Raw genomic sequence first — 15,946 nt, forward strand, 5'->3', positions numbered from 1 at the left:
TGGGGTTTTAACTGTTTGGAGGTCATAAATCCCTTGGAGAATCTTATGATTGTTAAATCCTCTCCTTAGGAAAAGGCCTAGACACTACGCATACACAGAATGGCTGTTCACGATTCCAGAGGGTTACCAGAACCCCTGCAACCACAAGCTCACTCACAGGGCCCCTAGGAACCCAGAAACCCAACCTCTACACACTCCTTAAATTCCAATGCACCTCTCTTGCCTCGATCACCAATTATAAGCGGACAAGTCCCACATTTATTGCTCTGCTCTTTCCTCTAAGTTTACAACCCAGATATAAAGCACATTCTTCCAGCTCTCAAATAGAACAACCCTAAAGGGAATCTCTCTCTCAAGCCTCCTCTTTTCTTAGCCCTTTTCCTCCCTCCTGGAACAAGCAAGGTGAGAGTATCTGTAAATCCCTGAAGATACCACGCACTCACACTTCTGAACTTCTGTTCTCATGCCCCTGCCTCCTACGCCCCTCTCCACTTTCCTGCCCGGCAAATACCTGTTCATCTTTCCAAAGGCCTACCAGCAGAAGAGGCACTGCCTCCTTGTGCCACCATCCTTCAGCTGGATCTTTTTGAGGACAGGGACAATGACCAATCTGCCTGTTAACCCACAGCGCACACACTAGAATTGGCTGAATTAATGAGTGAATAATTAAAGAGAACATAAATGCAGAAAAGTCACACAGAACAGAGGTCTGAGTTGTGTTCCCCAAAAAGAACAGCTGACTCAACTAACATAAAGATAAAACTTAAGAAAACTGCTATATAACCCAAGTTGCTTAATCCACAGAAATTAGTTGTTTCCCCCAAAACATCAAACACTTCAAATCTGAGAGACTATTACTACTAAGTTAAGGAAGAAATAGCAAATGACACAAGAATATTTTTATGACCATTTTTATAACATTAATATCCTCTACTGAAACTGAGGTGGCCTAAATATATATTTCTATTTATTTTTATAAGTGCTAATAACAAATTAGGAAGCTTTAAGCAAAATACCAAGTATTTTCTAAGACTGTTAGCAACATTTTTCTTTCAATATAAAAATACATACTCCAAACCTTATGTTAGTAATCATTTCTGTCCATAAATGGTCAATGCAAAGTTCAGGAACAATTGGCTCTGTTTCTGGTGCAAAAAAGGAGCCATTAGAATTACTATTTGGAGAATGAGAAATACTGTGTCTCTTTGGAGATTGATTATGGCTTGAGAGGTTGAACCTCTGCACCCCTGAAAAAGAGTGCACTCCTAAGGCAGGAGAGTGAGCACGGCTGCAAAAGAAACAGAGAAGAGAGTGCATCCCAGTCAACAATGCACGCTGATACAACACACTTTCCAAGAACACTTCCCAAAATTCCACATATGGAGAGCATTCATGGCACAATTCCGGTCAGAAAAGCCATTTTTTAAACAAGAAATAGCGACTCAAATAGTTCATGTTAATGTATTTTACTGTATTCTAAAGATTGTTAGCATTCTTTTAAAACTCAAAATTCATTCACTTTCTGCTTCAGAAAATGAATTGTTTAAATTACTTAAAAAGGTCTAAACTATGTTCCTTATATTCAAACATATACATAGCAACAACATCAGTCCCTACATCACCAGGTAGATAGATATTAACAAAAACAAAAGAAAAGGTAAGGCAAATTAAGAAAAAATAAAACAGTACCAAAATATTTTTGTAATTAATATTAGAAATGAGGCAATCACTCTCATGACAAGCATAGGTAGCTTCTAAATATGACTCCTGAAAAAAAGGAACATGGATCTAGAAGTCTTAATAAAACTAACACTACTAGGATAATGGCTATTTTCCCTAAGAAATACCCAGAAGCAGTCAAAAGAAACTTTAAATCCTTCAAAACATAAGAGAAAGTTTGAAAAAAAGCTATATTTTTCTTGGGGTATCTTGTTTAAAACAAAGAAAACACTTCCACATGTAATTCCCACCTTAGAGCTGCCATGTTGGAAATAGAAGGTGAACGAGAGTGTAGACTGGGTGAGGAGGTGGAGCGACTCTGACTGTGAATGGAGGAGTAATTCTGGAAAGGTGAAGCCACGGGGGAATCTCCTTTGGAGAGGCTTCTGAGGTGTGCTGTGAGAGAGCTACTAGTGGCCACATTCTGTGGGGTACCCCCCTGTTCAGAGAACTTTAAAACAACATTCTCTTCCTTAAGGCAAAATGATGAGAAGGGAAAAAAAACACACAATAATTAGATCAAAAGGGTAATTCCTTGTGAAAATTCAGGGTAGATGTCAGTTATTAAAGACAGTATTGCTTTTTTTCCTAAGAAGTTCAATCTATTTCACAAATGATTCTTCCAAAAACATGCAAAAGTTCTCAATATTAATCATCCTTTCATATTAAGAAGAGATTTCCCTTTATCCTTACCTCTGGTTTGACTCTCCGGAGAGCCCAAACAGAATGCAAACTTTGAACAGTGTCATAGGTCATTACAACGGAGGGGTCAGTGTTGAGAAAAACAATTTTCATTGCATGATCTACAACATATTGCACCCGTGATGAACCAAAAAGACCTTAAAGATAAAATAGAAATGACCAGGTATTGAATAATTGACTTTACAAGACCGTTCTCTCTTGCAATTCCTAAAAATAAAGAGAAACCAAGCCAATTAAGACATAAACTCCATGAATACATTACATAATTCACCTTGAATTTTTAGTAAATTTACTTTGGGCATCAACTTCCTTAAAATACATTAAAGATGAGTGTGTTACCAGTTTCAATTTTACATACATGCAATTAACTGTTGATGATTTGTGCTGACCCACCATTAAATTCATCAGCCACAGGTAAACAGTTCATGGCTTCTTCAATAGCTGACTTATTTATAAATTGCAATCAACTATTCTGTCAAGTTTGAATTCCTATGGGTTCTTTTCTTTGGGATGAAATCTGTCCTCTATAGTAACTATTCAAACAGTGCTGAACAGAATACTACTATCTCTGTTTTACTGATCACACATGTAAAATCAGTTTTTTCCTAGTAAATTTAGCTTACACTTCTATATTACCATGAAGTGATTTCTATATCCTTATTTGACTGCTTCCTAATGCTTCCCTCTCAGTTAAAATATTAGAAAATAAAAAAATTTTATAAAAATAAGAACTACTTCATAAAAAATTAAATAAAAATCATTCATGATTCCACCATCTCAAAATATCCACTATTAATATAGTAAGGGAGTATTCCTTCTAGTTTTTTTTGCTATACACATACACACACTTTTTATGTTTTTACAAAATTAGAATCATATTGTATTTAGTTTTATATCCCACTTAACATTATGAATAAGCAATTCCTGAGGTCATTAACTATCATTCAAAAACATGATCAATAATGGCTGCATACCATTCAGTCACAGGCTCTAACATGTTTATTTAGGTTGTCTATGGTTGTTACCAACATAGAATTATCAACAGACTTTCTCTGTGAAAGACCAAAGAGTAAACAGCTTAGGCTTTGCAGACCACATACTGACTCTGCCGCATGTGTTTCGGTTTTTGTCTACAACACTTTAAAAAGGTAAAAACCATTACTAGCTTATAAGCCTTATAAAAACAGGCTGTTGGCTTCATTTATTAGCCCACGGGCTGTAGTTTGCCAAGCCCTGATACAGAAGACAAAAACCTCGGTGGTATTTCAGAATATGGACTTGGGATAAAGGTCTAAAAATAAAATTGGTCAAAGAACATAAATTTTTTTGCTTTCAAGTCCTCATTATTTACAATTACCTATCATGTTTAGCCACTTTTACAATTTAAAAATAACCATCTAGAAATAACTGTAGGAAATATTAAAACTTCTGAGCCCTAACAAATTATGTCATTATGAGTAGGGAAAACGAAATATTAAAATTTATAAATTTATACAGTACAGGCCTAAGACCCTACATTCTTTTCTTCAGAAACAATTTTAGTTCATCTAAGTATCATTCATTTACTTATTAATCACTGAGGAACAGAGTCTAGAGTCATCTACACATAGGTTAACAAATATATCATTGACTTATAATGCCTGTTTTTTACTAAAAGAATAACTGCTAATATAGTTAACAGCATGGTATTCAAGGAGTTCTTGCTTTAATATGAATTATTTTCATAACAAAAAAATTATTTCTGTAAAATGCTTAAATTATTTTTATAAAACAAGCCAAATTTTCATAAGCTTCTTCATTTCCTTCCATCCCCCAAACTCAAAAAGAAAAGCATATGTAAAAGAACTTATATAAATACACTTACTTCCAGATTTACAAACAAGTGGGGTTATTTCATCTAGTGGATGCAGCATGCTGAACATAGTGGGTAAAGGTTCCCTAGGAATAAAGAAATAACCGGTCAATCACCAACACAAGATGACTCCATTTGTGCACAAATTTTTCACTTTTCTTGCAAGGAAATATCTTCTCCAGATTACACAAGCAATTAAACACCTACCATCTTAAAAAGCAACCCTCTAAACCTTTTATATACTCTTTTTCATAGTACTTTCTATTTCATTCCTAGAAATCTCTCCTCTTATGCAGGCTAATTCTATACATACACACCCGCAGGGAAATCAATATAGCTCAGGAAATATCTACAGATGCCAATCGTCACATTACAGAACCAGTGGAGTAATGGGCATAAAGCAGTCTTTTTTTTTTTTTTTTACCTCACTTAATGGCAGTGTGGCTTTGGCAGCTGAAAAAGAATTTAGTCTTCTACACCTATTTACAAAGGAGTGCACTTAAAAAGAAGAAAAACTTCAAGTAAATAAAAAGCCTGCATTTTTTAAAGAGTAATTGAAAAAAGAGGGCAAAAACAGGCTTTCTACCTAAACACAGATAAAGATTAAAATCTATAAGCAATTTTTTAAAACCTCAGTATCTACTACTTGTACCACTTTGATAGGTACTGTATGTTCCTTCCCTTCAATGAGCTCACAATTTATTAGGGAAACAAGGTAAACACACTGCCAATAAGCGCCTACCACATTGCGTACCTAACAGGTAGGTACTAAGCCCTGCGTCAAAGGTTGTATACCTTAGCTCATTTAATATTTCCATAAATTCCAAGAGGTAAATGATAGTATTTCTGTAACAGATAAGGAGACCAAAGCTAAGAAAGCTCTAATGATTTGGTCAAAGTAACCCAATGAAAAAATGGCAAAGCTAAGAATGAGTCTTGTTATCTTTAAGTCATGTGCTTGTTCAATTTCACAACTTGGGGGAAAAAAGCTGTAGAGAATTAAGTACCAAGTGAGAAGTAGAACTCATAAGTGTACAATACTGAGATGAGAGAAAACGGCATCTATCTATGCTGTTAGCATGAAAATTATCATCCCCAACTTTTAGGTAAACAGTTTTACCTAAGAACCAACACAAAAAAAGCCCAAGTAATAATATTCTGAACTGAGGAAACGGACTACCTGGGTGGACCTGGAGGTACCTCATGTGAAGAAGTGCTTCGCTCAAACAACAGTCCGTATTTGGTGGGCCAAACATTTGCAACCTTTCAGGTAAAAGGGTAGCAAAAAACAGAAGTAAAAGAAACTATTCTTTGTAACATGTTTAGGAGACATTATAGAACATTAGATTTTCTTCCAATTTAATAAGAGCTTTACAAAATAACACGACCATTAATCATAATATTTAAAAGACAAGTAATTTTAACAAGCAAGTCTAAGACAAAATCAAATCTAAGGAAGAGTTCAATGGTGGCTCTTCTCGACAAATTCCTGGTGGCAAATTCCTGACAGTGGCTAATATCAATACCAAAATGACAATGTGATAAAATTTTAACAATAGCACTAGGCATAAAAAGATGATGAGAAAAACAGGAAAAAGACTATTGCTCATGTACTTTAATCAAAACGATGTATTTATCACAAACTAAAAAAAACTTAGAAAAGACTTCATAATTTACTTCATTAAATAATTTTTTATGCAAAAGATGAAAACATAAGCCACTAAAGCTGCTAAAATTTATTTTGAGTGAAAAATAACACTCTTGATTACTACAAGATATAAGAGTAGCAATACTTCTGAAACCAATTAATTCAAGAATATTCTCCAACAAAACACAAAAGCATTGAAACACTCAAGTTTACCTGAAAAGGTAAAGAAGCTATGTAATCTTTTCCTTCTATGCTATGCATGTTAATACATGAGCTTTGCAATATACATATGCATTTTTCCACTTCATCACTACCTAAAAAGAAAGGGTACAAGATTTATGCTTTTTTCCCCAAAAAATCTCAACAATCAAAAATTGCAATCCCAACTCACAAATTCTTCAATGCATAATATAAAAATGCTTAGGCTAAACCACTATTAGTGGCTACTTATTTTGAATGGAAAGAAAAAACAATGAGATAAACATTTGGAATCATAAGATGAAATAAAATTTCAAGAAGAAACTTACTGTAGGCCTTTTCAGACTTATCCTGTGATATAATGAAGTCACACCACAATGCCTAAAATGAAAACAAAATGCTTACCTAAGAAAACTGTATCCAAACAGTAACCTATTAACTTATGGTATCTAAATAATAATAATGGCATCTACATAATAAGTGCCCCTCCTCATTAGCTCAACACAGACACTATGGGAACAGAAAAGAACAAGATAAAATAAAATTGGACTAATTAATGACAAATACTATAAGGAAAGATAAACTATGTTTGCAAATAATTTTATGAAAAGAGAAGGGAAGACAAAAATCAAAAAACCTACTAGATAGAAGCCTTACGACAAAAGTGAGTTCAAATAGTGGCTCAACCCATATTAAACCCTATATCCTATACAAAACTAAAGATTATCAGAAGAGTTGAAAATTGCCAAGCTATTTTATAATTTCCAGACTTATCTAATGATCATTCTTAGACTGTTCTAGACTCACTTTAGAAAAATTCTCTAGAAAAACTAACATTTCCCTTTCTAAAGGCCCCATCTTAGAAAACATAAACTAGGAAAAGCCATTAAACTTTAACTGGCATGCCTGACAATCACTTATTGAAATTATTTAATGGCATTTTTATGTGTTTTTTTAATTGTGGTAAAATATACATAACATAAAATTTATCATTTTAACCATTTTTAAGTGTACAAATGCAGTGGCATTAAATACATTCACAATGTTGGGCAACCTCACTGCTATCCATTTCCAGAACTTTTTCCATCATCCCAATCAAAAACTGTGCCCACTCAATAACTCCCCATTTCTCCCTCCTCCCAGCCCCTGGTAACCTCTAGTCTACTTTCTGCCTACTTAGAATTTGCCTATTCTAAGCACCACATGAAAGTGGACTCATACAGTATTTGTCCTTTTGTGTCTAGCTTATTATACTTAGCATAACATTTTTAAGGTTCATCCATGTTGCAGCACACATCAGAATTTCCTTCCTTTTTAAGGCTGAATAATATCCCATTATAAGCATATACCACATATTGTTTAGTCATTCATCTGTTCATGGACACTCGGGTTGTTTCCACTTTTTAGCCATTGTGACTAGCACTGCTATGAAAATCAGTTTACAAGCATCTGTTTGAGGCCCTGCTTTCAGTTCTTTCGAGTATATATCTATAAGTGGAATTGCTGGATCATATGGTAATCCTATATTTAACTTACTGAGGAACCATCAAACTCTTTTTTTTTTTTTTGAGGAAGACTGGCCCTGAACTAACATCCACGCCCATCTTCCACTACTTTATAACATGTGGGACACCTACCACAGCATAGCTTTTGCCAAGCAGTGCCATGTCTGCACCCGCGATCTGAACCGGCAAACCCTGGGCTGCCGAAGTGGAATGTGCGAACTTAATAGCTGCGCCACCGGGCTGGCCCCATCAAACATTTCCACAGTGCTTTTTTACACTCACACCAGCAATGCACAGGATTCCAATTTCTCAACATCCTCACCACCACTTGCTATTTTTTTCACGTTTTTAGCAACAGCCATCGTAGTAGGTGTGAAGTGGTATCTTATCGTGGTTTTGATTTGCATTTGCCTAATGATTAACATTGTTGAGCATCTTTTCATGTGCTTATCGGTCATTTGTCTATCTTCTTTAGAGAAATGTCTCTTCAGGTCCTTTGCCCGTTTTTTAATGGGACTGTTTGTTTTGTTGAGTTGTAGGAGTTTTGTTTGTCTGTTTGTTTTAAAGATTGGCACCTGAGCTAACATCTGTTGCCAATCTCTTTTTTTTTCTTCTTCTCTCCAAAGCCCCCCAGTACATAGTCGTATATTCTAGTTGTAGGTCCTTCTAGTTCTGCTACGTGGGACACCACCTCAGCATGGCTTGATGAGTAGCACCACGTGCATGCCCAGGATCCGAATGGGCAAAAGCCTGGGCCGCTGAAGTGGTACGCACAAAGCCAACCACTCGGCCACTGGGCTGGCCCCAAGTTATAGGAGTTTTTAATGGCATTTTAGCCAAGGAAAATTCATGAAGAAAAACAGGCATCAGAGCTGCACTTTAATCTGAAAATTTACACTGTACCTATTACAGTCTCAACTTCCTTTTATGAAATCCCATCCTCTCAGTCTCTACAACTAGATCTTTTATCATTCCTCTTTATCCCTAATATCTTAGAGATCACTAGCCCCTTTCATATTTCCCTCAGCTCTGTCTCTCACCTGTCTTCTGTTTCTTCAAGGTGCCAATCTTTCACCTGACCTACCACAAATAGCCCTGACACTAGTCTCTCTACTCTCCAGTCAGTCTTATATATTGCCACCAAAGTAATCTCTTCTCAGAATACAAAACTGATGATCTACTTTCCATTTTAAAATCCTTGATAGGCTCCCTCCTGCATACACTTTAAAATCAAAATTCCTTGGTTTACATACGAGACCTTTCAGTTTGGATCCATCCAACACCTGCTAGCATCTCTCCACAGCCACGCCCTCTGTACAGCCATTCTGAATTTAGAAAACATCATGTTTTTCCACAATTCTTTTTTTTCTCAATTCCCTCTGCCTAGAATGCCCTTTTACCAACTTCCAATTCAAACAGCATCTTCTTTGAGAAACCCTCCCTTCAGAGTTCAGTCCTCCTGGCTCTCACCACACTGTGGACACAAAGCCACCATACAGCACTTTAGTTTATCTGAATACAGCATTTTCGTTTATCTGTTTATCTGTTTACCTTTCTAGACTATGAGGTCTTCAATGGCAGAAACTATATTCATCTTTGTAGCCCCAGCACAGTCTGAAACAGAATGACACTAAACAACTGCAGAATGAAGGAAGGAGTAAACTAAATCTGAGTCACGCACACCTGGGATTATTTCTTAACCAAAACGCAAAATTACCTTTTCTCCATATTAGCAAGAAGACTGAAATTAGAAATCTTATGCTTCCACTCATGCGTGATTCTAAGAGCAAGGAGACAATACAGCTAACTGCACATGTGTGCAATGCTGTAAGCAGACAACCATTCCTTGGAGAAATAAAGATGGAAACACAGAAGCGAAGAACTATTTGGACATCATCGAATCTACTTTTCACATCTACACTAAGCACAGGGTTCCACAGGGAAAATCATCATCAAAAAGATCACTGGCTTCAACACTTCTGCACAGAAATGCTTTCACACATGACCTCAAATTTTGGAATAATTCGGTTTATCCTTCCCAATAAATTGTTAGAGGAGTACATCAAAAAAAGATATTCTCCTACATAACCACAAAACCATCATCCTGCCTGAGGAAAAAAAAATAATTTTCTAACATGACCCAATATCCAGTCCATTTGCAACTCTTTCAAATTTTCCCAAAATTGTCTTTTTCAGCTGATTTTCTAGAACCAGAATTCAAAGCTCATTCAATAAGGTTGAAAAAATATTGCATTTGGTGATGTCCCTTCAGTCTCTTTTAATCTAGAACAGTCTCCATCTTATTTTCTTTCTCCATGACTTTTTTTTTTTTGAGGAAGATTAGCCCTGAGCTAACATCTGCTGCCAATCCTCCTCTTTTCGCTGAGCAAGACTGGCCCTGAGCTAACATCCGTGCCCATCTTCCTCTACTTTATATGTGGGAAGCCTACCACAGAATGGCTTGCCAAGCAGTGCCATGTGTCATGTCTGCACCAGGGATCCAAACTGGCGAACCCCAGGCCGCCAAAGCGGAATGTGCGCACTTAACCGCTGTGCCACCAGGCCAGCCCCTCCATGACTTTTTAAAGAAACCAGAATGTAGACTCTCCCCCTAATTGTTTTCTCATTGTGTTTTTTCTTTAAACTTTTTGTTATGGAAAATTTCAAATAGATATAAAGTAAATAGAATAACATAATGGATTCCCATCAGCCAGCTTCAATGATTATCAACCTTCGGCCATTCTTGTTTCATCTATAGCTCCAACCAACTCCTCATCTCACGATATTTTAAAAATTGATCCTCTAGTCCCTATATTTCCTATAACTGGAATTTAGGTCTAGATATTCAGGTGAACTATTTCTTGGAAGAAAGCTTAGCAGATAATATCACGTACTTCATGCTGCATTACAGCTGGAGGTATGTAATACTACTCTGTCCCACTATTAGTGATGATAAACTCAATTATCTGGTTGAGGTGGAGACCAACAGATATCTCCAAACAGATACGTTTGTTCCTTCACATTTACCAAATAATCCACAGGGTGATACCTGGTGCCATGGTAATATCCTTTTACCCAAAGGTCTTAGTATCTGTTTACAATCCTTGTCTGAATCAGTTATTATAATGGAGGCTACAAAATGGTGATTTTTCTAATTCTATCATTCCTTTTTTACTTATTTACTGGCATTCTATAAGGAAGGGTTCTCCTTCATTAACTAGAGATGAACTGCATGTCTTCCTAAAAAGGCAAAGCAAATACCTAATTCTTTCCCTTTAATTACCATTTCAGAACAGAGTTAGGTATAATAGCCAACTGCATGATAGTAAATTAAGATTTTTTTTTTCTTTCCCTTTCTTTCTATCACTATGAACCCAATTTTTATTTATTCAATACTTCGCAATTAATCATAATGACTATACATTAAAATATTTTTTAAGACCCTTAATGTCTTATAAATTTTTATTGACAATGAATGAATCAAATTTCTCAAGGACAGTGTTTAAAGATTTTCATTAAACTGACAAAGGACAGTGCAAAAAAAAGTGATGATATAGAAAATAAATTAAATTTTTATTTTTTTACCATTAACTTCACTACATGTTAAAATGTACACCCAGCTGCTGGGATCATTATGCTATGTTCTTAACATTTCTGTTAAATTTTAAAACAAAAGCTTTTCCTAAAAAAAGTCTTAAATAGTCAATCAAACGCTAAAATTCAACTCACCTGTTGAACAGGACTGTCAACTGTAAACGCTTTATAAACAGCCAATGCCTGGCTTTTACTTCCTTTGCTCCAGATCACCATATTTCCAGCCACATAGAGTTCCTCATCATAATCCACTTCTTCTCCAATTTCGCTTACACCTTTCCTCAACTGCCAGCTTTCCTTAAAAAATAGCACACGTAAGAAATGTTCAAGCACTTTTTTTCTTTTTCAACAGGATAGAGCAAGATTTATTAACTAAATCTAACAGTCATCCAGATACAAGCCACCCACTCTCTTTTCGCCTGAGGAGTAAGACTCAGTCCAAGCCCAACTCTTAGAAGGTCTGGTGCCGCTGATTAACAGTGCGGTGGTGGGTGTGTGTGTTATCTATCTTAGAAGACTTCGGGAGTAAGAACAGATACTCAAGAATTCTCTATATGAAATGTTTTATATTATACTACTATATTATGCTACCAAAACTAGAAACAAACAAAAATTATACCTTCTCTATAGATCCAAAACTGAAACCAACATGTTTGGGAGACTAAAGGGCACATTAAGCACCTGTGGGGTTATGGAGGGCAGTGAGGGCACATGGGAATCACTGGGGGAGTCGACGCACGATGCAGATTGCCTTGCTCCACAACTGCACACACATTCACCTTCTCCCCCTGTCCCGCCCACCAAAATGAATGAGAGAGAAAAAGATTTACATTTCTAACTACATAAACTTCCCCATCCTGAGATTTTGGTATCCCACATGGATATGAGAATGGAATAAGATGGGAAAGACTGATTTTCTCACACACACTTACATCTCACCCCCCTATTTAAGAACTGCTGCTTTATCTACTTATGTAGCATTTCTTTCCTCCTCTAGAAATGTAAGTTTTTTACAACAGGGACCATTTCTAACTCTACCATCTAATCATCAAATAACATGAAATCTGGTCCCCACATACTAAGTGAAGAGAAAGAGATTTAAAATGGACCATAATCACAGCAGTGAACTTGACTCTCATTATAAAACCATGAGTTACACGTCTAAATAAACAGCTATGACACTCTAATACAATGAAGTCATTATTTTAGCCTTGCTTAAAATTACCAAATCTGAACCTCCACCCTAGAAATAGCATCATACTCATTTCTCGTTTGCATCTGGGTAGCCTTAAATTACAGGCAGATTACATCACTCTACATTTCAAAACATAATGGGAAACTTCCTGAAACCTTCTGTTTCTCGTGGATTGTGACCTCCTGAAGGGATCCCACCAAGCCAGCGGCACCATCAGAAGACCATAACTCAGAGGCTGGCTGTAGCTGGCGAAGCTGAAGGTTCAAAGCATTAGGGTGGTGTTTGCAGTGGTCTCGACCGAAAGGAACAAATTCCTGCAAATCCCCGGCTGCAATCATTGTTGCCCTTTCTTCATAGAAGTTCGACATGGGTTCCAAATATCAACATTATTTCTGTATGAATTCAAACACATTCTGGTCAGCTTCTAGAGTCAAAACCAGAATAAAAATATCATAAAAGTTTACAGAAGAGTCATTAATCCTTAGATGAGTGTCAAATTAATCCCATTATATGGCAGGTGTAAGAGTAATCGTAATATCAAAAGGCATTCCAGATCTCTTTCAGGTAATTAGAGTTATTGCCACATTTTTGTTGCAGACTGACCAACAGACAGTCACCACTGTCGGAAACCACTGGGCTGAGACAAGCACTTATGTCCCACACACCTATCCTACGTTTCCTACTATCATACACTTATTTCTCCACACTTCACATATGAAGTATTTAGACAAGTTGTACTTCATATAGTTGTACTTTTTATAGTTGTACTTTATAGTCCCATGACCAGCTGGCTTCACAACATTAAGGTCATTTCTGTTCAGATGCTGGAACCCCATTTGAAGAGCACACCTAAAGGATCACCGGCATACTGGAATGAAACAAATTTTTTAAAAACCCACATATTATTTCTAATTCATCAGAAGTTGAACTATTGATTTCAGTTGACCAAGCCACAAAAGACGTAATAAACTATCAAATGTCATCAGCAGTTTTGACACCCCCATCCACTTAAACAGATGACTACGATCAATTCCAATTCTTGGTCCAAACCCAGGGAACCAAGGCATGAATAACTCTGGCCATGGAACAGTTATGTTTGTAGCAAATTTAAGAGTTCTGGCTTTTAATTAATATCATCTGTTACAGCACAGTTCCTTATACAAACATGTGGATGAGTGGTGAATAGAAACAAGCCCCTTTACCTCAAATACATTTCTACACACAGTGATTAACAACTAGTAAAATTCTGACGCTGTATAATGTTGTCTATAAGGTGGATGCCAGTCCCATCTCTAATACAACACCTACATTAAAAAAGGGTTTTGTGGCATCGCATTTAAACTGCAATCCTCACACACAGAAATCAAAACAAACGTGATGTCAGCACTATAGACAACCTTTAGAAAGAGTGTCTGAAACAGCACTCACAAGAGTTTAATTAAATTGGACTTAGATTTCTCATCTGAGGTCTTTTTGGCATCAGTTTTCTTTGCTGCAATATCTCAAAGCCTCTGCAGTTTCCATGCAGCTCCTCTAAAATCGTAAGGTTATTGTACTGTGAATTATATTTTACTCCTGAAATAAGTGTATGCCACAATCGTGACGCTTTTCTTTTCCTCCTGCTAAAATTCAGAATTGAGAACACTTGAACTTGGGACATAACTAAAATAGTGCCTTATACAACTTACAAGAAAACAGCAAAATTCAGCTCGTCTTCCTATATTCTAGTCAACAGGATAACCAACATTAAAGAACTTGCCACTTTATCCAACTTCAGTTGCACAACTTTGAAATGTTACTCTATTAAAACTTTGAGAGAAAATTACAAAATTATTAATCTCATAATTATTTTCACAGTACAGTATCTTTTTGTACTGATTAAGGCAGCATATCAAAAATTTTACAGTACCCCAAACTTTTATGTTTTTACTATTAGGGCAACATAAAGAGCCACACACGAAAGTACTATATTAATCTGATACGCTATAAATCAAGATAGCAGCATCGCTTACTAGGAACAAAAACAATCCTGCCTAAGGTAACCACAAAGCTGCTGCAAGAAGAGACCCGAATGCACACAGAAGGGCACCTCGAGTTGAGTCTCCGCAAAAAGGGAGAGCTTGGTCGGCCTCTTAAAGGTTAGGGGAAACCAAGAGGCTAAGAGCCTGGGCTTCAGAAAATCCTGTCGGAAGGGCAAGGGGCCGACACAGAAAACAGCTCAGGCCCACATGGGACTCCGCGTTTAGCTCAGGAAGTCGGCGAGGAGGGGAGGGGGGAGGCGCACCCCGGAAAGCCCAGCCCGCAGGCCGGGGCCCCCTCGGCTCCGGCTCGCGCTCAGGGCCCGCCTCCGGGTCACAGGGCGCGAGGGTCACAGGACACGCGACGAACCCACCGCGCGCCGCGAGTCCGGACCCGCACCTGTGTAACTCGGGACGCGTCAGGCGCGGCGAGCCCCGGCTGCTCCCCGGAGGCGCGAGGGCCAAAGAGGCCCGAGGGTAGCGGCAGGGTCGGTCACGGTGACTCCTCGGCCGCTGCAGCTTCTCATTCCCTCCTCCTCCACTATTCCGGAGGAAGAATGGGCAGTAGCTGCGGGCGCGACTGCTAACGACAGGCAGGCGTGCGGGTGAGCCACTCAGGTGAGATGTTCAAATGCAAGCGTCCATCTTGGCTTTCCCGTCCTGCCTCGCGCCGGGGCGGGGCGGGGCTGGGCGGGGCATCGCGGGAGGCGCGCGGCAGGCCCGCGGCCCTGACGCCTGCGCAGTTGTGGGAAGAGTGGGAAGGGCGGAACTGGCTAGGTACCACGGCTTTCCGCAGCGCGGCGCCGAGCCCAGAAGATGGGTTGAGCTTGTTAAAAGTCTGTGCTGTGATAGGACGCTCTTGGCGTCCAGATCTTCTCCAGGTCATGTCACTGCCAGCTTGAACTGCCTCCTACCTCTGAATTAGGAGATGTTCTGGCTAGCTCCGCTCTCGTCTCCCAACCCCCAAATGGGAGGTAAGTACCTCCAAGCTTGGGGGAGACAAGACGACTGCTGATTTTCTCTTTTTCTACCAATGCACTTTAACCTTTTGGGGTCCAGAACCTTTGAAAAGTTGATGAAACCTATGGAGGCCCTCACGAAAACGTTGCGTGCAATTTCAGAGCTTCACAGACAGCTCCCCAGGCGATTCCACAGACCCAGGTTAAGAATCCCAGGTTTATCCTTCCCTCCATGTTTATGGATTCAACTGTACAGTATCATACTTTGGGAAACTAGAAAACTTTCTTGAGCTCTAATCTCCCATTGTCTAGTATCTCTAGGTTGAATGTATTGACAGACGTCCTATTGCCTGGGAAATAAAGTTCAAATTCTTTGTCCAGAAATGTAAAGTTGGCTGAAACTTTATGTCTGCGCTAAAATCGCCCGTTGGGAGTCCCCAAGCACACCTGGCACCGCGTGGTCTTGGTATCTTGGTTTATTTTCATCCTTTTATTTGGAATGTCAACCTTCAGGGTTTAGCTCAAATGCCTCCTCAGAAGGCTTCACTCCAACAGG

At 38.2% G+C, this 15,946-nt stretch overlaps 1 protein-coding gene across 5 annotated transcripts in view; it reads right to left on the reverse strand.

Moving 5' to 3' along the window:
• Nucleotides 1-15,103, reverse strand: part of ANAPC1 (anaphase promoting complex subunit 1) — a 109,440-nt gene extending 94,337 nt beyond the window's left edge. For 2 of the 5 annotated variants that reach the window (XM_070511759.1, XM_070511757.1), the window contains exons 1-10: nt 14,832-15,103; nt 12,569-12,805; nt 11,354-11,515; nt 6,449-6,500; nt 6,135-6,235; nt 5,454-5,536; nt 4,286-4,359; nt 2,413-2,558; nt 1,971-2,191; nt 1,079-1,288 (exon numbers count right to left, since the gene is read on the reverse strand). In XM_070511759.1, the coding sequence (XP_070367860.1) occupies nt 1,079-1,288; nt 1,971-2,191; nt 2,413-2,558; nt 4,286-4,359; nt 5,454-5,536; nt 6,135-6,235; nt 6,449-6,500; nt 11,354-11,515; nt 12,569-12,781 (1,262 nt within the window). In that variant the 5' untranslated portion in view covers nt 12,782-12,805; nt 14,832-15,103. Of the gene's footprint in view, nt 1-1,078; nt 1,289-1,970; nt 2,192-2,412; nt 2,559-4,285; nt 4,360-5,453; nt 5,537-6,134; nt 6,236-6,448; nt 6,501-11,353; nt 11,516-12,568; nt 12,806-14,101; nt 14,223-14,831 lie in introns of all 5 variants that reach the window. The other 3 variants (XM_070511758.1, XM_070511760.1, XM_070511761.1) reach the window with 3 other exon arrangements.
• Nucleotides 15,104-15,946: the final 843 nt, after the last annotated feature.

This window comes from Equus asinus, chromosome 6 (assembly GCF_041296235.1).
Source record: "Equus asinus isolate D_3611 breed Donkey chromosome 6, EquAss-T2T_v2, whole genome shotgun sequence".
Taxonomy (NCBI): domain Eukaryota; kingdom Metazoa; phylum Chordata; class Mammalia; order Perissodactyla; family Equidae; genus Equus; species Equus asinus.